The sequence below is a fragment of the Galeopterus variegatus genome, unplaced genomic scaffold (assembly GCF_000696425.1).
Source record: "Galeopterus variegatus unplaced genomic scaffold, G_variegatus-3.0.2 Scaffold102, whole genome shotgun sequence".
NCBI lineage: Eukaryota > Metazoa > Chordata > Mammalia > Dermoptera > Cynocephalidae > Galeopterus > Galeopterus variegatus.
Window position 1 is genome coordinate 893,417 of NW_007726213.1, and position 26,941 is coordinate 920,357.

General features: G+C 37.7%; 1 protein-coding gene across 1 annotated transcript; it reads left to right on the forward strand.

Annotated features, from left to right (window-relative positions):
• The first annotated feature begins 1,892 nt into the window (after positions 1-1,892).
• LIN7C (lin-7 homolog C (C. elegans)) lies at positions 1,893-10,159 on the forward strand. Its single transcript, XM_008584231.1, has 5 exons — positions 1,893-1,949; positions 5,226-5,344; positions 5,610-5,681; positions 7,298-7,507; positions 8,107-10,159. Exons 1-5 carry the CDS (start codon positions 1,913-1,915, stop codon positions 8,260-8,262), a joined length of 594 nt encoding a protein of 197 aa, XP_008582453.1. The 5' UTR covers positions 1,893-1,912; the 3' UTR covers positions 8,263-10,159.
• Positions 10,160-26,941: the final 16,782 nt, after the last annotated feature.

Consider the following 26,941-nt stretch of genomic DNA (forward strand, 5'->3'; position numbering starts at 1 on the left):
GCATGTTAAATATAGATGTAGAATATGTACAACACACACACACACACACACACACACACACACACACACACACACCCCTACATCAAACTGCTAGAGAAAGAACAATGTCTGAGACCAAAAATGAACTGAGTGAAATTAAGAGAATAATAGATATCATTTAAAAAAATTAGTGAACATGACACAGCAATAGGAATAATCCAAAAGAAAACATAGAAAAAAGCTTGAAAAAACAAAATAAACAGAGCATCAGTGAGCTGTGAGAAAATGTCAGGTGGCTGAACATACATGTACACTTAGTACATATACATAACCATGACTCCACTGTCACCAAAGGAGGGAAGCAGGAGGATCCAGAAGGAAAAATATGTGAAGAAATAGGAAAGGTCTGCACTTGTCTCACTCCACACGGTATTCCTAGCAAGGCACCTGGTAGACATTAGGCATTTATTTAATAAACATTTCTCAAACACATTTGTGGCAGAACAAGTGGCAACAAAAAGAGATAGCATAGTGCTATTGGAAGTTATTAGGGACATCAGAGGACAAACAAGGAGAACAATATGGAGAAAGGGAAGGCTTAAAATTGACGTGTCCTCCGCAGAGACCTGGAGAATGGGTTCAGTTGAGTGGGCATAATGTTTGGAGAATAGGAGGAGATGAAGAAGGGCATTCCATGAAAGAAGAACATAAATGAAGACTTGGAAGCAGGAATAAACATGGTTTTGAATATATCACTTGACTGGAGTGATAGTTGCACTTCACTGGAGGGGTAATGAGGAATGAGGTTAGTTGAATGAGTTAGGGTCAGAGTATCCAAGGCTTTAGAAATAGCAAATGGGGAAACTTGAAAATTTCTGAATAGAACTTGTGATGATAAAATCAGGGTTCAAGGGGGAAAAAAAGAGCAGAGTGGTGATGGGTCAGAAGAAAATACTAAAGTAGAATAGAAAGGGTGGCCAGGGGCAATCAGGAGGTTAATAAAACAATCCTGTGATGAAGTGCTGAAAACTTGGATGTGAAAACACCTAACAAAATACTAGCACCAACTAAAGGCTTGGATAAACGTTAGTGGAATCCAAATATTGAGCGAATTAATTTTTCATTTAAGTTAGGGACTAAAATTGTTTCTTTGTTCATGAAATTTTCAGAAGTGGCCCTAAAAATCTTTAATGCATTAAGAATATTATTTGCTTCATAATATTTCATTTACATAAATTTCTAATCAGCTTCTTAAAATTGTTACTTTGTGGTGCACCACAATGCCTCCTTCTCTCCCTCACGCACGTATGTTTTGTGTTCTTTGTACTTTTTTCACCCTCACTCTCGAACAGATTTCTAGGGAAGATTTGAGCCTTCGATTTTTAAAATTAAAGCAACACTGCCACAAAAGGAGAATTTACAATACGTCATTTACACACTTGTCAACGAATCCCAGAGTTTAAAAATTGAGAGGACCTCGGAGATAGGAGCTCTCGTCGCATAAATGGGGGCACTGAGGCCGCGAGAGGGTAAGTAGCAGTCCAGGGTCACAGAGCTGGCGGTGGTCAAGCTGGAACTAGAATCCAGACGACTTGACTCTTCCACGTGGAGCCAAGGGTTGGTTGCAAGCGGGTGGGATAAGGAGTGTAGCCCCAGGCAAGGCAAGCAGCCAGAGTCCGGAAGAGGGCTCTTTCCAACCTTAGGAGGCTGGGGAACTCGAGAATAGACCGCATAAGCTGCGGAGCACGTCCAACCTCACAAGCCGCACTGCCAAGTACCTTCACCTCTAGAGGCCGCCACGAAGGCCCCAACCCACCCCTCCTGCTCTCGCGATACTGAGCGGCCCTCGCTGTTCCAGCTCCCGCTAGGCCCCGCCCCTCCACCGCCGCCCCTCTGTCGTCATTTCCTGTGGGTCTGCAGGCTAAGGGAGAAGATGGCGGCACTCGGGGAGCCTGTGCGGCTGGAGAGGGGTGAGTGTGGCCCGGCCCGGCCCGAGGTGGATGGAGGGGGCGGGGGGGATAATGCCGTGTCGCTGGAGGAGAGGAGAGGCGGCCTAAGCTTCGAGACCCGGAGCCAGGCTGTACCTCGCGCTGGCCCCGGCGATCGCCGACGTCGCGCCCGACTCCGGGGAGGGCGCTTACGGTCTTTCGACCGCTACCCAGACCCCTCCTCTGTTGGCACAGGCTGTCGCGGGGCACAGCACAGTTGAGTACAATCTGCCCGCGTTCGCATACACACGCCGCACACTCGCTGCTGGGTGGGCACCGCAGACGCGGCATTCAGAGACCTGTAAACCCGAAAAGCAAACGTCACACACCCTCTTTAGGCAGACTACACTCATTGCCTGTACATATGCGCGCACAAACCCAGAGTCCCCGCGTTTACTCACAGATGACACGCTTCCCGGACACCCGCCACATCCCCACAGAAAACTTCCCCCATATTTACACACAAATTCCTTCATAACTTTCACCACAACCTCACTTTTATCTGGGTTGGGTATTTCCTAGCTTTGGTGCCTCTCTCAGGAACCGAGAGGGTGTTTTAAAAACAATCTTACTGACCTGGTCTTGAAAAGGAGATTACGTAACTAGGCGGACTACTGGTAGATTGTCAAACACTTGCAGGTGCAATGTTATTCCTTCTTTACAAATCTTATAGTTGCAAACTGAGGTTGGTCGGTTGCTTCTTAGAGCAGGCTGTCAAGGAAATAAAACCTGTTTTGCTGAACAATTAGAGAGCGAGAAACCTTTGAAAATATCAGGCTATGCCCCTATATGGGTCTTGTTACAGATTAACGACTTTCCATTTTATCTTTCTCGAATCCTTTATTTCAAACAATTTCAAGCGTGCTTTTGACACGTCAGCATTAGAAGTCATTGATAAAGTCAAAAAGTACAAAGTATTTTGAGTACTTATGGTAAAAAAGGATAGGGTGGAGATTGAAGTTATTTTGCACATATTGATGTTGCAATTACTGTCTGAATATTAATATCCTCCTCTAAGAAGGAAATGGATTTTTAGAATTATTGTGCTTAGAGAAACCTTTCCTTATGCTTTCCCAGAAACGTGCACTTAACATTGTTTGCTGCTTATGGTGTTCACTATTTGGAAGGCTCTTTATAAATGATTGTTTCCCTGCAGCTCACCAGGCTCTTAATTAAAGCGTCATTTTATGACAGTGGAGTAGCAGCTAAGTTAGGCCCAACACTGTGACATCTTCCCCCTGAGCACAATGTCACTGTGCTTTGTAGATGGGAACAAACCTGATGTTAAAAGGAGTAGTTGTTTTTCTTTAAAGCTAGTGTAGGATTCTAACACGTTGGCAGTCTTGTATTTTTAAGTGCAGTGCAAAATGTGGAACTTCACCTCTGGCATTTAGTTTCGGTAATCATGGCTTTATTTTTTGATGTTTCAGAGTTCTTTTCAGTTCTATAGTAGAATGCTCAAAAGCATCTTAGTAGGAGGAATTACTAGTGGTTGCCATTTAGCAGGATAACAAAGTCAGATTACATCAACTCTGATTCTTATTCATAATTCTAGTAGACTCTGTTAACAAACACTCCCGACAGGTCTGCAGTACAGCATTAGTGCATATGATCAAGATCCCAAGTGCCTTCTAAATCATCAAAACATGATTCACTGGGAAACAAATTTGAGCATATACTAATTACAGTTTACATTTAGTGAAGAGTATTTACCTTTTAAAATAGTTTTGTTAATTGAAAGGTTTTATATGGCTTACATATTCTCACTTTGTAAATCAAAATAATTAGTGAACCAATAGTCCCCATTTACCATTCACTCTGGGTGGTAGAAAATCATAATGCGGCAGGTCTGTTTCCATTGTATTTGATTAACATCAGTTTAAGCTTTTATTACCTGAAATTGAAAAATATGCTTTCTTTCTTTTCATTTACTAGTAGTTTTCATTCTGCAAACACAAAGAAGCCATATAGAAGAAAAATTTCCAGTCCTTTAATATAATGTGAAGTTAAGAACTTCTTCCACTTAGGTCAAAAGGAGGCAAAGGATTAGTAGGTACTCTAGCCCCTGGGTACAAAAACAGTTTTAAAAAAATCAAAGTAGAGATAGTCATTAACAGTACTGTAACATGACTCTGAACTTTCTAATTTTTTTTTTTTTTTTGGTGGCTGGCCAGTACAGGGATCCTGACTCCTGACCTTGGTGTTATAACACCATGCTCGAACTAACTGAGCTAACAAGCCAGCCCTACAGAACCTTCTATAATTTCTTAATTCATAAAATACTTTTCTTCACACTTCCCAGTGGGAATTGCATAACATGTTTAATATACTTGTATAAATGTATGCAACCCCTGAATATTTCTTATGATTAATTGGTGCTAATGTAACATAACATTTATCCTTTGTCATGTATTGTTTGGTTTAGTCATCAAGTAACTCTTATGAGGAAGGTACTGTTATTTCTATTTTACTGTGAAAGAAACTGAGACATGGGGGTTGAGTAACTTGCCCAAGATCACATAGCTGGTATTGAGACCAGATTGACAAAGCTAATTGTTTCTATTTTTCTGTTTTGTAAACATATGTATTTGATTGCGCTTGTCTGAATTAAAACATTGTGTTAATGATCCTAGGTTGAAAAGAGACCAGTTAATTTTATTCCTTTAAACTGTTGTTTTAAATGTGACCGGCATCTTTAATTGAACAGTTCATATCTACATATGAATAAAGTTTTTCTTTGGGAAACGAACAGTGATTTCACTAGCACATGGTGTCCTGAACACTGAACACTGTTTGATTACTAATAATGATATTAGATAAATTTTAATTGACTAAGTAGTTCCTGATAATACTGCCAACTTTTCTGAAGCAGTGGAATATTCGTGTGTCTGTCACAATTGGGTCCCGGTCCTTTCCTGTGATGTTTAGTATTTTATATTCAATTTGCCTCTGTCTCTCAAAGATTCTATTTTCCAAATTTTATACTTTTGCAATATCAGGATTTTTTTCCTAATCCACTGTAAAGTTTCACATTCTTCTGAGATTTTACATTCACACTTTCTTTTGGGTACATACATACAGTCTCCTCCCACCAGCTCCTCATGCGCACATGCACACACACATTCATGCTTTTCCCTCCTCTGTCTTCTACATATTTCTTGTTAGTCCTTAAGGAATGAATCCTAACTGCTACACTGGTACACAGGCATTTGGAGAATCCTCAGAGAAAATTATTAGTATGTGTTTGTTTAACTCTAGATATTTGTAGAGCAATTGAATTGTTGGAAAAACTACAAAGGAGTGGAGAGGTACCACCACAGAAACTTCAGGCTTTACAAAGAGTCCTTCAAAGTGAGTTCTGCAATGCTGTGAGAGAGGTGAGTAAATCTGATTAGATTTACTAAAAAGTTTGAGTTTAGGTAAGATAATATTCTGAAATTTGGGTTCAGAATTTGAGGAAAAGAGATTTAGAAAAACATTAGAACCCATCCCTCTCACTTTTGGAATTTCTAATAGAAAAACATTTTACAAAGATGCATAACTTTGCCTTTGCGTAAAAAGTTAACACATTCATTAACTTCACAGAGAACTCAAGCATGGCACATTCTGAGATTTAAAATATGATAATTTTGGATTTTACAGGTATATGAACATGTCTATGAGACTGTGGACATCAGTAGCAGTCCTGAAGTGAGAGCTAATGCAACTGCAAAGGTAAATTTTTGCATTTATCAAAAGTGAGAATTCTTTATAAATTAGAGGTTTAAAACATGCAGTTATTAGATTAATAAGCTTATTTTGAAAACTGACATATAGAATCTTTCAAGCTTTGCTAAACTTATGAAGTACTAAGAAATAGGACATTATGGGTTTTACATAAGGTATTTTATCATTCAGTTTAGATAATGCATTGAAAATGCACTTGCACACAGTAATGTACATATCATGCAATACATAATTGTATTATATGTTATACGTATTGTGTAAATATAATCTCATTAATTATGTAAATTTTCATCAGAATTCTGAGGTATGAATAATTATCATTTTACTGATGAGGAAGCATCAAGATTAATTTACTTGCCTCAAGCCACACAAATAGTAAATGGTAGAGCTGGAGTACCTCCCTTAAGTTGCTTTTGTTCTCTTCTTAACTCTGTAAATTTGGTTTAATGTCAGTTGTAGGTGACCTCTTCAGAACTTCAGGTGGCATGTTTGTGTGCTTCTCTGTACGGGTGTTTTCCTGAGATAATTCAGGCATTCATCTTAATACTTATCATATGTGGTTAGAATAAGTTAATATCTAGAATTAGTCATTAACAGGTAATTTTTCATTGGTAGTTACTGATTCACAAAAGGAAATACCAGATTCTCTGTTGAATACAAACACTTAATCATGTGGGTATAGTTTGTCAGAGTAGAAAAGACTGTAGAAACTTGGTTTTAATTACTGAGTTATATGACCTTCATAGCATACTGAATTTCTGAGCCTTAGTTCCATTATTCATAAAACAAGGCCTATTTCAGAGTTTTGAAGACAGTGGGTATTCAACAGATCTTGATTTTCTTCTTCCTTTCTCCTATTTTTCACCCTGATCTATCAGAAAAAATGGTACCAGATTACCTACTTACCTTTAAAAGCAAAATGAAACAGAAAATCACAACTTTGTGTTACAATTAGTCTACATTAGTCTAAATTTGAATTTTAAAGATGATGTGGCTGTTTCGTCTTCCGCAGGGGTTTTTGGTTGTAACTAGTTAAAACAATGACAAAAAAAAATGTTGGCTATATATACTCCTCTTTTTCTCAATATAGAGTTAATTTCTTGATGTATTAGTTATTTAGTATATAGCACAAATAGGATAGCAGCCAAAATGACTACATATAAGGACACCTCCATGTGGACTATGTAGGTAGGTCGTGTCTTACACAAAGGTCGCTGAAGGAGCTAGACCATCCAACCCTAAAGCTCAGGGCTGCTGGCATGCTGGGGGAGAGATTCCACTCTTTCATGTGTACAGTGTTTGTTCATCTGCCCAGCAAGTCTGCTTGCCAAGGCTTGTGCACATAGGACTGCACAGAAGTTCTGGGCACTGGATGGGCTAGGAGTGACAAGAAAAATCTTAACATTTTCTACATAATACCAGAATATTCTTTTCTGTTGTCATCTCTGAAAAACTTTCTGCTTAGCTTACCTTCTCAGAACTGCCAGTGAATTTGTGGGCATTTAAACATCAAAAATATGTGCCTCAAAAATAGTTTTAAAAAAGAGACAAAAGAACTGAAGTAAACAAAAGCATGTTTTTAAACATGTAAAATTTTCTTTCAGGCTACTGTTGCTGCATTTGCTGCTAGCGAAGGACATTCTCATCCTCGAGTTGTTGAGCTACCAAAAACAGAAGAGGGCCTTGGATTCAATATTATGGGAGGCAAAGAACAAAACTCTCCAATTTATATATCTCGAATAATACCAGGTGGAATTGCTGATAGACATGGGGGTCTGAAACGAGGAGATCAACTCCTTTCTGTTAATGGAGTGGTAAGCGTCAGTTTTATTTCTGTTTGTAGTAATGTGTTGTGACCACTTGGGGGTATATTTGAGTTACAGAAACAGGGAAGATATAGGGAAAAATCTAAGACACTTTGTAGTTTATAAATCCCTTGAGGGAATCCTGGGCAGTACGATTTAGTGCAATGATCCTTTTTTTTTTTCTTAAAGCACTTTAATTGTTTTGCATCTTTCCAGTGTAAATTAGTAGTGCTTAGTGTGATTTTTATGATGTAATTAAGCTTTTTAGTAGTTAAGGCAATACATTAAGTTAGAAGTCAATCTTCATTTACTTTTATAGAATGGCAATTGTTATTTACTTCTGACTTAGTGAAATAATAAGCATGCAGGTGATATGCTAATTATTTGGAACTTAAAAACCAATTCCTAGATTGTAAACAGTATGACGTAGCAGAGGATTTCACACTGATTAAAATGATAAATCAGGATTATATCTTAGTTTTATAATATAGAAATCATATAACATCAAAACTTTTTTACTTATATGTATTTTAAACATTTTTGCATTTTGAGTTACTTACAAAACCTAGGTATTAATTATGTGTGTGTGTTTGTGTTTGTTTTTCTAGAGCGTTGAAGGAGAACATCACGAAAAAGCTGTGGAACTGCTGAAAGCCGCTCAAGGAAAGGTTAAATTAGTAGTACGATATACACCCAAAGTCTTAGAAGAAATGGAGTCACGCTTTGAAAAAATGAGATCAGCAAAACGCAGGCAACAGACCTAACACAGTTCAAAACTTTATATTGCATTTTGCTTTTTAGGTAGAGAAGTTTTACTTGTGACCTACTGATGGCTACAAAAAACAAAAACCCCCAGAAATTTCCCGTGAAATCCTCCTTGCCATTTTATAAATGCCTATTTTAACATCATTTATGGTTCCAGAGATGCATGCCCTTTTTTCTGACAAGAAAAAGTAAAAGGTGATAAGGGCAATTCTGTCCTGCTGTTTTTACAGGCCTTTTTCAAATGCAGATTTTGTCATACAGTTGTTACAGATTTTTTAAAATGCTTTTTTAATATTAAAATGTACTTTTACATTCTTAATCTTTTTTCAGAAGAAAAAATTTTCTTCATTTGGCTGCTTATTTAAAAGTAACAGTTCTCTAATTCTTTTTGTTTTTGTTTCTTTTTTAACCTGTGAAATTTCTTTACAGTTTTCCAAGAAATTAAACATAGCAGTCTCTCTTACAGCAGTTCATTACATTGTCACTGTTAACATCACTGCTACATTTTGTACTTTGAACACACACTTAATATATAGAATCAATGGTAAATCATAACTCAGCACCGTGGGAATTTTTTACTTTTCTTTAAACATAATGTACAACTGATATTCATTTATACTGATTTATAAAAGTTTTTAAACACTGAAACAATCATTGCTAAAATATGTATTCTTTCATAATATTTACGCAGTGAAGCAAAATGATGTAATTTGATCGTTAGCATTACTGATTGCATCTCTTTATATTCAACAATATACCCTAAATTGTAAATGCAAAACAGGTTGAGATTTCATCTTTTGCGAATTTTTTTAATGCTATTCATTTTTATTTAAATATATTTCTTATATTTTGGTCCATTCCTAGTGATGAGCCAGTTAGTCTGTGGTAGGAAATAGCAGAAGCAAAGATGAAAAAGTAATACTTTTAACCTCACTAGCCTCAAGAATTATACATTCTTACTAGCTCAATTTGAAGAATTGATTTTAAGTAGGAAGAAGAGAGAAGGATACATTTAAATACATAGAAATTATAAGGTTATGTATTCATAAGAATCTGCAGACTGTCAAATGAGTGGGAATTTATGTATATTAAAATAGCTGGACTTAGAGAAGCAATCTTTACAGTTCAAATATGATGGGAATTTTGAGAGATACTTTACATCATTTGTCCACTGGATGTCACTGTTTTACTAAAAGGCAGCTATTAGTGTATGACTGTCACTGAGGCCTTCTTACAGGCTGAAATTAGAGAGTTGAGGTTCATTTTCAGTCACAAATTATAAGAACATTTGTTCTTTTTAAAACATGTTAAGTGACAGATGCTAGCAAGATAATGTGTTGGAGTATGTAAGGAATTTGGCATAGTTATTGACCCTGCATTTAAAAAAGTGGGCATTTTGTAACATTCCTTCAGGAAGAATAGAAATGTATATCTTTTTCTGCATGTTTGTGAGCACTGTGGGTCTTACAAGTTTATTCCAGTTTTCAATGATTTTTCAGAATAAAAATCAATCAGCATTGTTATTTATCATTTAGGTATTGAACACTGGATTGCATGGTTGAATGTATCTTTAGTCCACTACAAAATGTGCTTGTTATTGATAGGATCATGTTGTTAAATTGTATAATTTCAAAATTAATTGATGTGTTTAAAGTGTTGAGACCAAAGTAGTATAGAAATATGGACTTAATTTAATTGTAAAATTATTAGAGGTATTTGTTGTAGAGCTTTATGTATTAAAAAGAGGTATTGGTGCATATAAAAACAGTAATGTTGTTATGCTTGTATTGCATTACAGGGTAAGTAAACCCTGAAGAAATCTTATTTTAGTACAGCTATAGCTGCAGTAGCTTTTAAGGATGTATCAACATTTCGTTATAAATTATAGCTTCCTGATTTGATGTCTCAGCTTTTTCAGAACTTTCAGCCAAGTTAAATCTTTTTTGGTATTGACACTTGGTAAGTTGAGTAAGCTATTCTTTTTCCTTCTACAGTAATCTACAATCCATTCTTTGTGTGGGTTGGCACCTATTTATAATTCTTAGAAATGATAGCTTACAGGAGACAAATACAGTAGTCTTCTTTGCTACTGTTGAGCACTAGTAGCAGCAGTTTGTTTTCATTAATGCTGTTTTATAGTATTCCTAGAATTTTAAATTTTGACCATAAAAAATTGAATCATTCGGTGGCAAAGATGTACAGTAGTGGTCTAGTATAGTGAGGAAATGAAGGGAATTTGTGTCTTATAAATGGATGATTTATGAATAAAACTAGGCACATGGTAAGTATATCGGTGTTTGATTTATAAATTATGAATGTAAATTATCTCCCCTCCCTGATTTCCATTTATTTTCTGGGTATTTCAAAATGGTTGAGTCAGTGGTTCTCAACCTTAACTGCATAATAGAACGCAATGTAGAGCTTTAAAAAATATTAATGCCTGGGTCCTATCCCATAACAACTAAATCAGAATCACTCTTCTTTTTTTTTAAAAAAAAGCTTTCCAGGTGGTTCTAATGGACACCCAGGGTTGAGAACCTTTATAAAATCATCTAATTACACTAGACTCTGTTTGGAAGTATCAGAGTAATTCAGTTTGCAGCTACTTAATGATTGGTTTTATTTTCTAGTAATTTCTTTAGGAATAAAAGGTACTTTGCATTTTTTATTTGGGAAGTAATTACAGACTACTGTTTTTTTTTTTTTTTTAACTCTACCAGTAGCTTAAAGGTAAACTTTTAACATCTGTCATCTTTCTGCCCCCTTTACCTTCAAAACTTACAAAAGTAAGTGTCTGTTATTTGAGAAAGCATGTTTAAAAATTGCAAATGAGAAATATTGTCACTGATAATTATGTGCTGTTTTAATATGGCCACTATATTATTAGTGTAGTACTAGATAGATTATAGCAGCCTAGTTCTTTAGAGTTTGATGATTTAAATACATTTTTTTTTTGGTTGTTGTTTTTAAATTCTCCTCTTCTAAATTTTTTAAGTTTGTTTTGCTCAAGTACTTAAGTGGTTTGGCTCAAGTGATTTGTTTACAGTTAAAATGGATATTATCACATTTAATAGAAGTGATTATGGCACATCTGAAAAGAATGTCAGCATGACTTGGTATAGACTTAAAAGAATACGTGTTGTGAATATTTTATAATGTGGAATGATCGTTGAAATATCAAGGATTCTAGTAATTGTATTTCTTAAATAAATGTATGTTTATGAATTTTCTAACTTAGATTTTGTTGTCTCCCCTGCCAACAGTCTGGTTTTATAGTTTTTATTGTCCAAAATTCACTAGAAATTTTTCTTCAAAGGTTGTTGTAGTAATGGTTAAATACTAGAGGGAAAATTTCTTGCTTATTCATTAATTTTTAAGAACTTTCAAACTGATTTGTACCTGGACATGGTTTTTAAAAATATTGGCAAATGATATGCTTCTCTACATTTTTAGTTTAAAATATAATATCCAAAGTGGATGTAAAATAACACTTTTTCAATAGATGACCTTTGTTTATCAATCTAATTCTGCTTCTAAGGCTTATTTAAAATAAATGTGAGTTAAGTCCTTGTTCTTAGGATTTAAAAAAATTGATGTGGTTACACTATAGGTGTGTCTCTGAAAGCTACGTATAAGATAACTTTTACATAAGGTAAAAGCTTAATCAGTGGTGTTTGCTGAAATGAAACTTCAAATTTCTATATTTTGCTTTGTCTTTCATAAAATATGACTAAAGAAAAAATTCTCTGTGTTATTTCAAGAATGGCAGTATGGCATGTTATTGAGAACACAGACTCTGGATCCCAACTACTCTGGTTTGAATCTCAGTTCCAAAATTACTGTGTAACCTTAGACAAGTTATTTCTCTGCCTTAGTTCCCTCATCTGTCATCTGTAATAAGAGTGCCTATAAATGTTGTGCCATTATCTGTAAAGCCCTTAGAAAGGTGCCTGGCATAGTAAGTACTATGTAAAATAACTTCGAGACCTTATTAGATAAAAGAAGTAATTGTGGTCAAATAATTAAAATTAACAGGTTCTTATTTTTGATGCCTAGAAAGCAGATAATATTTAAATTATGTTTGAAAACTTTAGGAAGAATAAAATTTGTAAGGAATTTTTGTGTTTCTGCCCACTTTGATCAGAGATACTCATGGAATTCTAAAATTAGTGGAGTTTCTAGGGGCGGAGGGCTAAGGCCACATTCAGAATGAAAATCATTGGAAAATAAGTTCAAGTAAGGGATTTGTTAATTCAGAAAAACAATTTGTAAAGAGGAGATGACCTAGCTCTAGAGACAATGGATTGCTAGAAGGGGTGTAAGATAGTACAAGGCATAATTTACCATCATGAAGTTTTAAAAGGCATGGAAATGTACCAAGCAACCAGGGTACAACAAAAAGCATTTATTTTTAGCTTCAGTTCCTTCAAATTTCAGTAAACCAGAATATCTGTTCTCTAATTCTTTTGATTCTGGTTTTGTTATATTCTCTATTGTTGATTATTCTGATTTTAATATGAAGTGGTGACCCAATATTTTGTACATTTATTTCTTTAGTGGCAGATAATCTTCACCTGATGAAATCTTTTAAGATTTACTTTATAGAGAGAGCAAAAGGTAAACTTATACAGAACCTATTTGTTAATTTTAAATTTAAAAAAAAGGTAAAAGTGTGTCATATGAACAGGTATATGTAGGACCTTTCCTAATTTTCATCAACTACAGAAGTATATTTTGGACACAGTCAAAATCTGGTCCTTTGAAAAGTTTCCTTTAGAAGAAGTGGTGTGAAAGATTTCTAATTTATTATAATCGCTCCAAAATTGTTCTAACCAATTGGATAAAACGGAAATTCAGCCATTAGCAGCAGCAAAGTTCCGTATATGTGGTAGTTATTGAAAGTAATTCATTTCATTAGAGGATAACAAACCCAAGCCTTTAATTTTGTTTTTGTTTTTTATTTGGCAGAGAAATGTGATCTGAAAACATGAAATAGTCAATGAAAAATTTTTATTTCTGGTGTTTCTTATTTGACATACTTTTGAGCTCAGAGTTTAGGTGCTATTTGACCTTTAATTTTGTGATTAAAGGTGTTAGGAATAGAATTGTATCCCCCCGAAAAAGATACGTTGGGAGTCCTAACCCCCACCATCTCAGAATGTGACCTTATTTGGAAATAGAGTGCTTTGCAGAGACAAGTTCAAGTGAGGTCATTGGGGTGGGTCCTGATCCAATATGTTTGGGGTCCTTATTTTTAAAAAAGGCTGATTTGGACACAGATACAGGTACAGGGAAAATGCCATGGGAAGATGAAGGCAGAGATTGGGGTGATGTTTCTACAAGCCAAGGAATGCTGAAATTGACAACAAGCCACCCCAAGTAAGGAAAGAAGCACGGACCAGATTCTCCCTCACAGCCCTCAGAAGGAATCAACTGTGCTGACACCTTGATCTTAGACTTCTAGCCTCCGGAACTATGAGACAATAAATTTCTCTTATTTAAGCCACCCAGTTTGTGGTACTTTGTTATGGAAAGCCTTAGAAAACTAACACATAACAGAATCCATACTTCAGTGTCATCACTACCAAAAATGGGTACTGAAGCGTAATTAATGTGAGTTCTCCCATTTGCAATAAAAAGATTCTGCTAGAAGTGGTTTTGACTAAGAAAGGATGAGATTCCCAGCCTTTGAGGGTGAGAAATGCTGAGTTCTTTGTTTTCTGTGGTTGAAATGCTTCCTTAAACACCTGTGGCTACTGTATAATTGAGCTTGTGCCTCCAAGTGGTTGCCTGGGCTCATTGGCCCCTCAGAACTTAGCTTTTTCCTCATTTTAGGTTGTCAGTTTTTGCATGGCTGCATCTTTCTCAATTCAAGGGCCTTTCACAGTTGGCACTGTGAGGGTATTGTCTCCTTCAGCACTGAGGAGAGACGTTTCTTCAGCAAACTTTGCTCCAGTTGGGGTGTGATGAGAATTTGTCTTTGACCAGGGGTATTTTGCCCTATAACGGTCTGTGCAGGCCCCTTAGGATTCATGTGCTTGATGCAAAGCATTAGTTCAACGAGAAATGATTCTATTGTTCGCTCCTTAAAACTCTCCATTGTGCTCAGAGTGAAATCCACATACCTTGCCCTGACCTAAAAGGTTCTGTGTAATCTACTCCCTGCTTCCTCTCAGGCCTCATCCTATTCCACTCACTGCACCAATTGTTCTATTCCATACCAAATTTCACGTACTGGAAGGCTGTCCCTCTCGTTATCCCACTAACTGGCTGCTCTTTCAGGTGTCAGCTGAAGTCACCAGCACTTCTGTTAAGCCTTCTGTTCACTCCATCCTTTGTTAATATGGCAACACCTTGTTTATATTAATGTGCTTAATTGTATCTTCCCTATTAGAATTTAAGTTCCATGAGAATTTGTTCCACAGCAAGAAGGATCACAGCTGTGTCATTCACGTTTGTAACCCCATTTCTTAAGACAGTTCCCAAGACACAGTATGATGATTTGTTATAGCTTGTTGAATTGGTTACTTTTCATAATTCTACAGGTAGATCAGGAACTTACTTTGGAACTATATGAAAACAATAACAATGATTCCTGTATAAGGTGGGTGCAGAATTGCCAACTGATCTTGATGTTAAAATAGATGTCCTAGAAAGGACCAAAATACTAAAGGGATAATACCTTTATCAATCTTATCACCTTACTCCATTAAAATGCTAAGTGAAGTGAAAGTAACTTTCATTTGTGAAGATTTCTTTTAATTTATGTGAAAATGGTCCAACTAATAATAATTTATATTTGTACATTCAGTAATATCTGATTTAAAAAAAAAAAGATTGAAGGTTTTCTTGGGTATTTTGACAATCTGAACTAAATGAAGAATTGTGTAGTGCTGACCAAGACCTGATATTTAAAATGTCTGTTGTGTAATTTTAAATAAAAAAATAACAGCAGTGATATAGTGAAAGGAACACGAGTTAAGTTCCAATTCTGTCACTTATGATCCTTAAGTTCTATTTCCTTGATTGTATAATGAGGGGGGGTGGTTTTCAATCTGGCTTTGTTCCTTTATTCCTTAGAGAAATCCTCTCGTTGACAAAGTCTAATATGTAGTAACCAGAACTACTATGGTTCAAGGAGTAGGGGGCCTGAGGCTACCCCCTCCGCTTCCCAGGCTCCAGAGTTTAGGTGGTCCTCTGAGCACAGTTGGAAAACCTGTCCTAGAGGACCTCTAAAGTCCGTTCCTTTTCTAAACGTTAGTGATATTAAAATGCTGTTGGTTTGATGCAAATGATTTTTATCATGTAACATATTAACTAGTTTATACACAAATGAGCATTTGCTGTATTATCAGAAATATTGATAATCATGCATGGCTGCCTTTCATTAAGCATCTACTAGACACTGAGTCCAATCCTTATAACCACATAGCAGGATTGGTGTGATGACACTTTCATAGAATCAGAGAGACCAAACAGTTTTTCCGGAATCATACTCTTAGTGATACACGTAGGCAAGAGTCAATTCCAAGTTTGTTTTCAAAACCCATACTTATTCTCCAAAACCGCATTGCAGTTTTAGCTAGTTTTTATCTCTCATTTTATTTTTTTAGGTTTCTTGTTTTTTTGTTTATGTAGATGTTTTCATTTTTTTTTTTTCCTTTTTTGAGCAAAATCCTGTCACCAAAAAAAAAGAATTTAGCCAGTGAATTATGTCACTATTCAAATATTCAATTGGGTATTTTCAAATTGGCATCTTTTCCCCAATATATAGGTGGTGTTATTCCATTAAATTGCATTAGCACATTGAAAATACCACTTTCTACCTATTGGGTTACTTTGTGTCACAAAGTTACAAATATCAGGTAGGCTGTAGCAATTACAAAATTTTAAACTATGAATGCTATAGAAAATGACAGCAATTTAAGCAAATTATATCCACTGCAAAATATTTTTTGAAAAAAATAACAATAGCAGTTTAATAACTGTTTAAGCCATTTTTCTTGGCCAGTACAGGGATCCAAACCTGTGACCTTGGTGTTACCAGCACCATGCTCTCTGAAGTGAGCTAACCAGCCAGCCCTTAACTGTTTAAGGATGGTGGAAGGAACTAACTGAAGAAATGATAGTTGGGAAAGTTGGACAAAGAACGTTATTGACTACAGTTTCATTTCAAAAAAATTCACTTGAGTTTGAGTCTTATCTCTGAATAGAAACTATAAAATTTATTAATGCATTCATTCACTCAGAATGTGTTTATTGAGGGTCCATTATGTACTGGGCATTGTACCTAGGATACAGGAGTAAATGACAAAATTCTGCTAAGGGGCTCATGTTCTAATGGGAGAGACAGGTGAACAAGAAAACAGCCTAATTTTAGGTGGTGCTGAGTGTTACCAAGTCCAACAGGATAGGAGGGCTAGAGAGTAATAAGAAAAAGAAGACTTGGGGACATTAAACCCCTTGTCAAGGTTCGCAACTAGTGTTTCCACAGTCCCTTTTCATATTGGGCTGTATCTAGGGTGGGCTCAGGGACACAGGCCCAAACATGTCTGAGCTAGCTCGTGGTTTTGGTCGGAACCTCCATTCAGCACCAACAGCACTTCCCATGATGCTTGCTATTACTAAGTACTAGCACTGTTTTTTAAGCACCTAACTGTATGTTGATGATCCCTTTCTATCAGTTATCCTGAACATATCCACTGAGTCCCCACCTCTGAATAAAAATCTAAGCCCCTCACGATGACCCGCCAAGGCCTGCCTAATCCAGCCTCCGCCTCCCTCTCCAGCCTTCATTCAGATTCTTTCCCCTCTCTATCTCCACTCTTAATGTGTCTCTGATGTGACGGGCATTTACACTCGCTGTTCCCTCTGGCTGAAATCTCCTTCCCCTCTGCTGCTATGTATTTATTTGTCTATTTGGTCAGCTCCCTCCTTCCCAAAGATTATAAGTTTCATGAGGGCAGGAAGGACCCTGTTTAGCTCACTGTATACCCAGAGCTGAGAATAGTGCCTGGCACAATGTACAAATATTTGTTGAGAGGACAAACAACATGAAAGAATGGAGAGGTGCTGTTTTAGACAGGACAGGTGACATTTGGAGGGAGACCTGAATGGTGTGAATTGAAGAAGCCACCAATGCAAATATCTGCGGGGATCGGGTTTTTGACAGGGACTAACAAAGAGGAGTACAGTACAAAATAAATGAGTGGCAGATGGGAGCCAAAATTACTTTTATTATTTATTCATTCATACCAACTACAAATATTTGTTGAATGTCTACTATGTGCCAGTCATGTTCTAGAGGCTAGGAATACTATCAAGAAAAAAATAAAGCTCTTGCCCTCACAGAGCTTACATTCTGTTAAAGGCTAGGCAGACACATGTGCCTTATGTTTGAGAAGAAAATGGGCTTTCTCAAAATGACCCAGACTGACCTACCCAGTCACAGCTTCTCTGGGCCAGAATTTAAATCTGACTATGCCCGTTCCACAGGGGCAGAGCTTGCTCACTACCTAGATGGATAAGGGCCTGTTGCTTCTTCCAGATTTACCAGCCAGATCCTCATTCCATCTCCCATGGGCTGAGTGCTTCCAAGGGGAAAAGCAGTTAGAAGTGACCAGTTAGGAGGACGAAGTAAAACCTAGAAAGTGCAGTGGCCCCGCAGCCAGGTAAAAACAGGAACATAATGGCTGGAAACAAAATGTACATTTAAAAATCACATTTACAAATATTTGCAGAACCAAAATGTTAAAATCCCAAATGTGTGATTATTTTATAATACCAATATTTTTCTTTTAAAGCTGACAAGAAGAAGACTCAGTAAAAGCCCCCCCCACACACACCCATTTTTCCCTCACCTCCTGTAAATAAATACCTCAGATTTATTATACTATGTATGAATAACCCTTTTTTTAACCTTTCCATATTTTTACCACAAGGTGGCACCAAAGTGCTGTTGTTTCTGTTTTAGAATTTTTCTAGCAGTTCTTGCTAACTAAAGATCAGGCCTAAGCTTTAAAATGTACCTGATTCTTTCTTTTGAGTTCAAAATTAAAACCAAACTGTATTTTATAAAATTCAAAGCTTTGCAAATGTGGATAAACAACTCTTCCCAAGCATCCCTTAAAACAAAACACAACCTAGATAAAATACCAAACTCCATGATTATCTACCATTTAGTAAGAAGGTTTATAGGGCTGGGAGGGGGAGTATTTAGTATTGCTTTGGGTCCTGCTTAATATGAACAACTTCGGTTGAATGTAGATCATCTTTGGTTTTACATCTTTTAGTTATCTTCACCCAAGCTTAGAAAGGATGATTAAGTAATTTAGAGGGGACATGCAAGTTCTTTTAAATAATCCAAAGACCATCTGAGTTATTGAGATTAACTTGCTTTGTATGATACTAAATTTTTCAAAAATACTCTCTTTTCTATGTAAATTAAAAATTAAACCAGGTATGAGTACAGAGTAGAAAGAGCAATTGACCCAGATATTAGCTCCAGTTCTATTAGTAACTAGATATGTTGCCTTGGGTAATGTAGTTATCTTCTGTGGGTCTGATTTATCACTATTAAATGAGAGGATTTAACACATGATCTCCAAAGTTCCTTCTATTTCTGAGGCTTTTAAAGGCATCAAGGAGAAAGAGCTTAGCACAAGACAGAACTTTGTAACAGCTACAACTGCCCAAAGATGGACTCTACTACCTGTGGAGGTATGAATATGCTAACTCTAGAAGTATCCAAGAATAGCAGGGATGCTATTCAGCATTCTTAAGCTTCAGGATGGTGACTGAACTAGTGTTAAGTTCCTTTTTAGCCCTGAATTTCTAAATTCAGTAAGTTAAATTGAATTGTGAGCTGCGTAAAGAGAGGGGACTGCTTGTTGTAACTCACATCCTGAGGCTACCATGAAAATGCACCTCTCAGATCTCTGACTTGGGAGACTAATTGACTAACAGTCCCGTTGTGAAATCCTTTGCATTTGTGCCAAGGCCACACTTCCTAAGGACTGGCTCGAGACAGTGACTGAGCACTGCCAAGATGCTAAGGGCAGGCCTGTGCCTGGGAGAATTGGGACTCCTCTGACAGGTGATTTTGCCTTGAGGACTCCCCATTGGCCTTGCCAAACTTTTATAGAACCACTGTACAGTCAAGACTCCCCTTCCTTAGTCTTCAGCCTAAGATTCTTTTTTCTTCCTTCTTTCCCTCACCTGGGGCCAGACCAGCATCTCAATCTGATAGCTCTTCAGCTTCTCTCAGCTCTCTCTCTCCATTTTCCCTCACAAACATTCCTCCTAATAAATCATTTGCATGAGTAGTCCCTACTGGTGTCTGCTTCTCAAAGGACCCGAACTTGCATAATCCTCTAGCAGAAAGTCATAAATTTGGGTGGGGGGTACATCAGAATCAGGAACTTCTTAAACACTGAGAATCCAGGGTCCCATCTGAGACCCACTATAATAGAGTCAATGGAGATGGAACCTTGGCACTTCTGTTTTTAAAATCTTCCCCAGGTGATTTATATGTAGACAGGCCTGCATTAATCAAAACTCTTCAATCCCTAGCAAAGTAAATTCTGAGGAATAGGTGCCTGGTAAATATTCCTTGGCGGCGGGTGTGGGGGGGGTTGGGGGGTAGAAATACAGAAAATGTTGAAAAGCTTGACAAGTTTTGGAATAAAAGGAGCAAACTGGCAAAAATTACTAAAATGTGTTTCCCTATCACCTCTAGATCTCTCATTTTCTCTTTCATATTGATTTTTTAAAACTTTCTCCATAGTGTTCTACAAACTGAATTTATATGTTTTAACACTAACCTGAAGTAAGAGAGAGAGAGTTTAATAAGTAGTACCAGATTTTGCCAGCCAGACCTAGAAAATGGCATTTTTGATCATACTAATGTCCAACAACATTGACCTTGTCTCTGTAGCTTTCTTTGCTTTGCCCCTTTTAAAGTAATCTTTAAAATTATGGATGGTTCATGGTTTGTGCCTTTGTTTTAACAGCATTGCCTCAGGATCTCTTATTTTGAAAATTATTTTAAAGACATTTCAACAAACATTAGGGTTGTTAAAATTTTCATTCTACCTGCCACTTATATTGTGCAGACAGCCATGGTAGCTGATGCTAGACAAAAATAACTGACAGCTTGGGAATTACCGAAGAGGTGTTTGGCAGTGTCTTTTTTGAGACAGTGCTAGGTGTCTAAATTAGGGAAAGAAAATTTACAGAAAGCGAAGTCCTTCCTCCACATCCCACCCCAAGTTTCTCCTTGGATCTAAAATCTCTTATTGCCTCCTCCTTTTCTAGATTTCTTTCTCGATATGTTCACGTAGACAAAGAAGGGCTTTCCAGGACGTTTCAGCACCACCACCGTCACCAACCCCCACTCCCCACCCCAAGTGCTGGTTTTCTGTGTGCACATTGTGGTATGCACATATTTTGCATGTAGTTCTTTGAAATAATTGTCTCGTGCTAAGGTCTTTCTAAAATGTTTAAAGTTTTATTTGGAATTCAGAGAGAGGGAGAAGTACACAATTCCACAAGTGAACTCAGTGTTGGCATTTTGGTCTTAAATTCTCAGCATGACCAGGTGGTAATCTTCCTGGTTTTCTATTCTGGTTTTTCTACCTTTACTTTTGTATCTCTTACAAAGTCTGGTTTCTTTCACACTCATTTACTTTTTTGCCTCATTCTCTTTCTCACCGTTAGTTTATACATTCAGACTTTGGGATCCACATGTGGTTCTGTAATTCAGAAGTTTTTCCCTTGAGCTTCATTTTCCTCTTGTGTTAGAATTGAAAGGGAAAGACCAGGAAAAGAAAATGAGATTTAGAAAGAATTAGGCATGAATAGGAAAACATTTTTGATATTTATCCAAATGTTTTGAAATTTTGAGTCAATATGGGTCTTCAGAAGTACTGAAAAGCATATCTGACCCCAGGATATCCAACCAGGTCAGGAGAGTAAGAGACTTTGTGTTGATGTTTTGAAAAAGGGCTGGCTTTAAGAGTGACCTTCAGCAGCCAGTCCTGCCAGAAGCCTTTCTACCAACAGCCCTCACATCCCAAAGGCCCATCATTCTGCACAGGTGGCATGTGCTGCTGCCAGCCATCTTCAACCCTTGCCTGAGCTCAGGTAGTGTGGAGGAAAGAGAGCTCAGAAGCCCAAATGTGGCCACAGGTATAGGTTGAAAGGATGTTTTTTACTTGTCAACAATTTTACATTATTTTTTTGTGTGCGTGCTTCAAAATCATCATTTTAAATTAGCCCTAAAAAATTAGATGCTGTTTTCTGTTCACAACAGGACCACTCTAGGGACATTGAGACACAGAAGGAAGGGACAAGGGAGTACAAGCACCTTATTTAAGACCATGACAGAGTGACTGCAACTCTCTGAGGCTTCATGTGCAAGCTCTTCCATCCCATAGCCAGAATGAAAATGTGGAGGCATCAGAGCATAGACACAATCCCAGGTCCAAGGATGGTGGAAAAAGGGCCTATCCTTAAGATTCAATTATTAGAATTGATGTATATCAGATGTCTGATCAGTAGGAATTAGACCTGATATCCTATCTTGATTCCCTGAATCTATCATGGCTTGAAATGTTTATGTACATAATTATATATATGAGGGTACTTCAAAAAGTTCAGAGATTTTTATTATCTTTTAATTCTATTTTTTCACAGACTTTTTGAAGTACCCTTGTGTGTGTGTGTGTGTGTGTGTGTGTGTGTGTGTGTGTGTATACATATTCATAGGATATACATATTCAGCTTCTAACTTCAGGTGGCAGTTTGGCACCCGTGCCTTTATTTAAACTCAATAGCTATTTCTTACAAAAGGTCAAAAATATTTGGGGTGCCTTTTAGATAAAGGGTAAGGTAAACTCTAAATGCCCAGGATTTCCTTTGAGTCCTTTATTCTAGAAAGAGGGGTAATTTTAAGCTTGTAATGGGCTTTGCTGCGATATAATCTTCAGCGTGAGCTCGCATGGATACCAGAATTTTGAAAGTGCTTGAAGTCAACGTGCAAGAAAAGATGGTCATCTTTAAGATGTATCCTCTGACTTTGACATAATCCTGGAAACAGTTTTCAAAAATAATCTGTAGTTTCATTAAAGAGTTAGAATCCTATAAGACAGGGTTGGCAAACTGACCCATGGGCCGGAACTAGACCAACACCTGCTTTTGTCAAAAAAGTCCTGTTGGAACACAGCCACATCTATTTGTTTATGTATTATATATGGCTGCTTTCCTGCTGCAATGGCAGAGTTGAATAGTTGTGACAGAGACCATATGGCCCTTGAAGCCCCAAATATTTACTATCTGGCCTGTAATAGAAAAAATTTGCTGACCCCAACTATAAAATAATAAAAGTAAATATGAAAAACCCACACAAAATAAACAGGCAAAGGAAATGAAGAGGGAATGCATAGAAGAGCACAACGGAATGTCTAATAATACATGAAAATATGCAGTTGTAATCAAAGAAATTCAAATTTAAACCACAGTAAGATTTTATGTCATATGCTTAAATCTTACAATATCATGTGTTGGAAAGATGCAGAGTAAAGTAATGGGGATTCTTACTCTCTGTTGAGGGAAGCATAAATAACTAGTCACTGCTAAAAGCAATTTAGCAATATCTAGAAACAGTGAATGCACATAATTTATGACCTAGCAATTCTACTCCTAGACACACACAGATATATAAAGATATATACACATTTTAGAGAAACTCTTGCATAAATGAACAAGGAAACATATAAAAGAATATTTGTAGTTGTATTGTTATCAGAAAAATAGAAATGAACTTAATATTAACCAAGAGTGTGGATAAATAAATACTGGGTGTGATGGTTAATTTTATGTGTCAGCTTGATTGGGCAAAGGATATGCAGATAGCTGGTAAAACATTATGCCTGGTGTGTCTGTAAGAGTATTTATAGAAGATATTAGCATTTGAATCTGCAGACTGAGTAAAGAAGATGCTCTCTTCAAAGCAGGTGGGCATCACTCAATCTGTTGAGGGCCTGAATAGAACAAAAGATGGAGGAAGTACAAATTTGCTCTCTGCTTGAGCTGAGGAATCCATCATCTCCTGCCCTTGGACTTTGGCACGCCTGGTTCTTGGGCTTTGGGTTTGCACTGGAACCAAACCACTGGCTTTCCTGGGCCTTCAGCATGCACTTGGCAGATTGTGGGAGTTAGCCTCCGTAACTGCATGAGCCAATGCAATGAATGTCTATCTATATATATCCTACTGGTTCTGTTTTCTGGAGAACCCTGGCTAACACACTGGATATATTCTTTAAATGGAACACTATATCATAATAAAAATGAATTAACAATAGCCACTTATTTTATGAACATGGATAAAGCCTACAGGTTGAGTGAAAAGAGCAAGTTGCAGAACAGTACATAATATTATTTATATATGTGAAGCAATACTATATATTGTTTAGGGGTACATACATATGGAAAGCTTGGAAATTAATTACAATGTTTAGTAAAGTGCTCGCTTCTCAGGGAGAGGAAGGAAAGGAATATAATTGGGGAGGGGTACAAGGGAGCTTCAACCACATTTGTAACATCTTATTTCTTAAGTTGGTTGCTGTGACTCAGATTATTATTATTATTATTATTATTATTATTTTGTAATTCGGAAGTATTTCATAGAAAGAGAAATTCTGTACATTTGAGGACTTTTATCCATCCTTGAGGACTTTTATCCATCCAATCATTACAGCACTAACTGAAAGCGCCTCGTGTCTGCCAGTTTTGGTTTCCTTAATAGAGCACCTTGGACCAGTGACCCAGTAGGTAGGCCCTCTGCATGTTCTCGTTTAGATTCTATGGTTACAAGAGTTCCTGAGGGGGTGATGAAGCCAAAGTCCAGCTTATCCACCAGTCAGTAAGCCCTGTGCCCTTTGCACAAGGACACCAAGGTGAGCATCACCAGAAGGTACTTCTTTCATTGCCCGAACACACCATGCACTGTATGCAGAGGCGCTACAGCCAGGCTCCACTTCTCATGTAGCCTGCGGATGCTACAAATTTACTCATCCACAGCCATAAAAAACTAGAAAGAGGGACCAGACCACAGGCAGAGACCCTATTAAGTTTATTTTTTGCTTGCCACCAAATTTTTATGGGGTTCATCCCCAAATCTTTCTAGTTCTTATGGTTTAAGAGCTGATCATTTTTCTCTGAGATAGTATCTTAAAAAATAGGTTTTAAAATTTTTTTTCCTTTATGCTCTCATGGGACATCTTATCCAAGAAGTGAAAACTAATTGACCAATTTATCTTTAATGTGAAACACACATAATGTAGCAACTGTAAGACATACTAACACTTTAACAGATCTTACCTTTTCTCTTCCCCAGCCATCCTTTGTTCCTGATCTTTCATGTTTCTTCAGCTAAGCTGCAGATTGGAATCTTCCTTTCTTACCTTCTTCATCTGATAGACAATAGGAATTTATTCTTCAAAATAAAATCTTTATCTCTCCTTTTTCCAAAATATGAATCTTTTCTTTCACCTAAGTTGCCAGCCTTAAGATTTTATTCCGTGAAAACAAAGAATAAAGTGCTTCAAGTGTGAACACCTGCATCACTCTTAGTTGATGTGCATCAAAATGCTGATTTTTGGGCCCCACTCAGACCTACTAAATCAGCCTGCATTTTAATCAAGCTTTGCATGTGATTCTTACGCTAACATTTGAAAACCATTGCTTTAAAAGAAAGGAAATATTTGGCAGAAATAAAGCTAACCAGTATAATCTGTCATTGTTACTTAAAAACGGCTGAAGAAAATGACACTTCACAAGAGAAATTCTGTCATCTTTCAGTGTTTTTAAAAAAGAGAGATCCTAAAGGAATCAGTTAGAGAAGGTAACTTTACAATTTTCTCCTCACTTCATTTATTCATGAAAGTTGCTAGAAAATAATGGAAGTAATTTAGACAATGAAAGCCAAATTAGGGAAGGCTCCAAGAGCACTGGTAAAGGAGCCAGGAGCACAGGAGTTCTGTGATGATCTTGCGCAGAGCACATCATCTGAGAGCTCTGGATTTCTTATCTACAAAACCAGAGGATTGTCCATCTGTCTTGAAGTTCTCCTTCAGCCCTACAATGAGAGGAAATATGTCATTCCTGCAGTTTAAAGTGAAGGCATGTCTGTATTTATTGACTCTCTCACATGTAGATAAATTTATTGTAGTTAGTCGTGTGCCCAACGTGGCATTATTTTAGAGATAAACTCCTGGGTACAAAGACGATGAATATTTTCCATTTTAAATTTCTAGGTCTGTATCCACTTGTTTCCATAATCTTTAATTTTACCTATACGAAATGACCAGTCAACTTTATATTATGGTGACATTTTTAAACCCTGTTTTAATTTATTCCTAAAAATGTCTCCAATATAGAGTAAAACTACCCAAAGGCACTGCAGAAAGCAAGAAAGGAGGTGCCCATAAAGCAGTAGTTGGTACAGATAATGATTCTGTGGTGTCAGTTAGGCCACAGGGACTTAAAGTGCTTCTGGCGGGATAATTACCTAAAACCAAGGTTGCCTCGGGCTTCTCAAGGGTAGTCACCTGCCACTCAAATGTTTTGTTGTCTGGAGAAGTTGACCAGTTGTTCAGAAACATCATTTTCTTTGACCCATACAATACCTCTGCGTTTTAGGATTTTAAAGTAAGATAGTCTGATTGGTATGGTGGATGATTAATTGCTAAGACTTAGTTACCAAGTGTATATCAAGATAGGTATAAAGATCCCAGGTGAAGTGAGACTGGAGCGGGTATACTGTTTTAATTTAGTATATAGCTAAAACCCAGAGATTCGTGTCAGATTGAGGGACAGTTTTTCCCTCCTCGTCAAAATCTTTTTTCCATTTGCACAGCTCCTGACGCCCTCGCCCTTTGGAACAGCGGAGAGTTATTTGAAACTTAACTGAAAGCTGGAGGCAAGTTCTACTTTTCAGGTCATCCAATTTAGGAGATCCAATTTCTGCAGGGGGAAGAAAAAGGCGGGTGGGGGAGGGAAAAGCCAGACTCCTCGTCTTCAATCCGCAACCTGCCACGCAAACCCAGCCAAGTCAGGGATTTTGCCTTGACCCGCCACCGCCAGCGCCACCTTGTCACTCACTCCCGAGAAGCACGCCCCTCTGGTCCTACTCTTGACCAATGGCGGCTCCCCTCCCTGTATAGTAATGAGCTCAAGACCTCCCCGGGCCAATGGCGCTCCGAGAGAAGGGTTCGTTTTGCATATACCTAAGTGATTTGCATAACCCAGCGGCCGGGGGCTTGGGAACCGGAGCGTGCAACCCTAGAAGGGAAAAGGACGGGAAGAGATCGAGCCGCGGCGGGGAGAGAGCGAGAAAGAGTCCGGGTGTTTGTGCGAGAACCGGGGTGGGGGCCGGGGCCGGCATGGCTGAAGGCTGCGCTCCGCAACCTTGAAGAGCGGCTGCTGCGGCGGGAGGCCGGGGGCAGGCAGGCGGGTGCGATGGCAGAGCGCGGCCCCCGCAGCTGCGCCGGGCCGGGCCGGCTGGCCTGAGCCGCCGGAGGAGCGGGGCTGCCTCTGCGCTTCCATGGAGCAGCGGCCAAGGCGAAACTCCGGAGCGCCGCGTCCCTGCGCTGCTGCGGCGGACTGTTGACGGGGCCG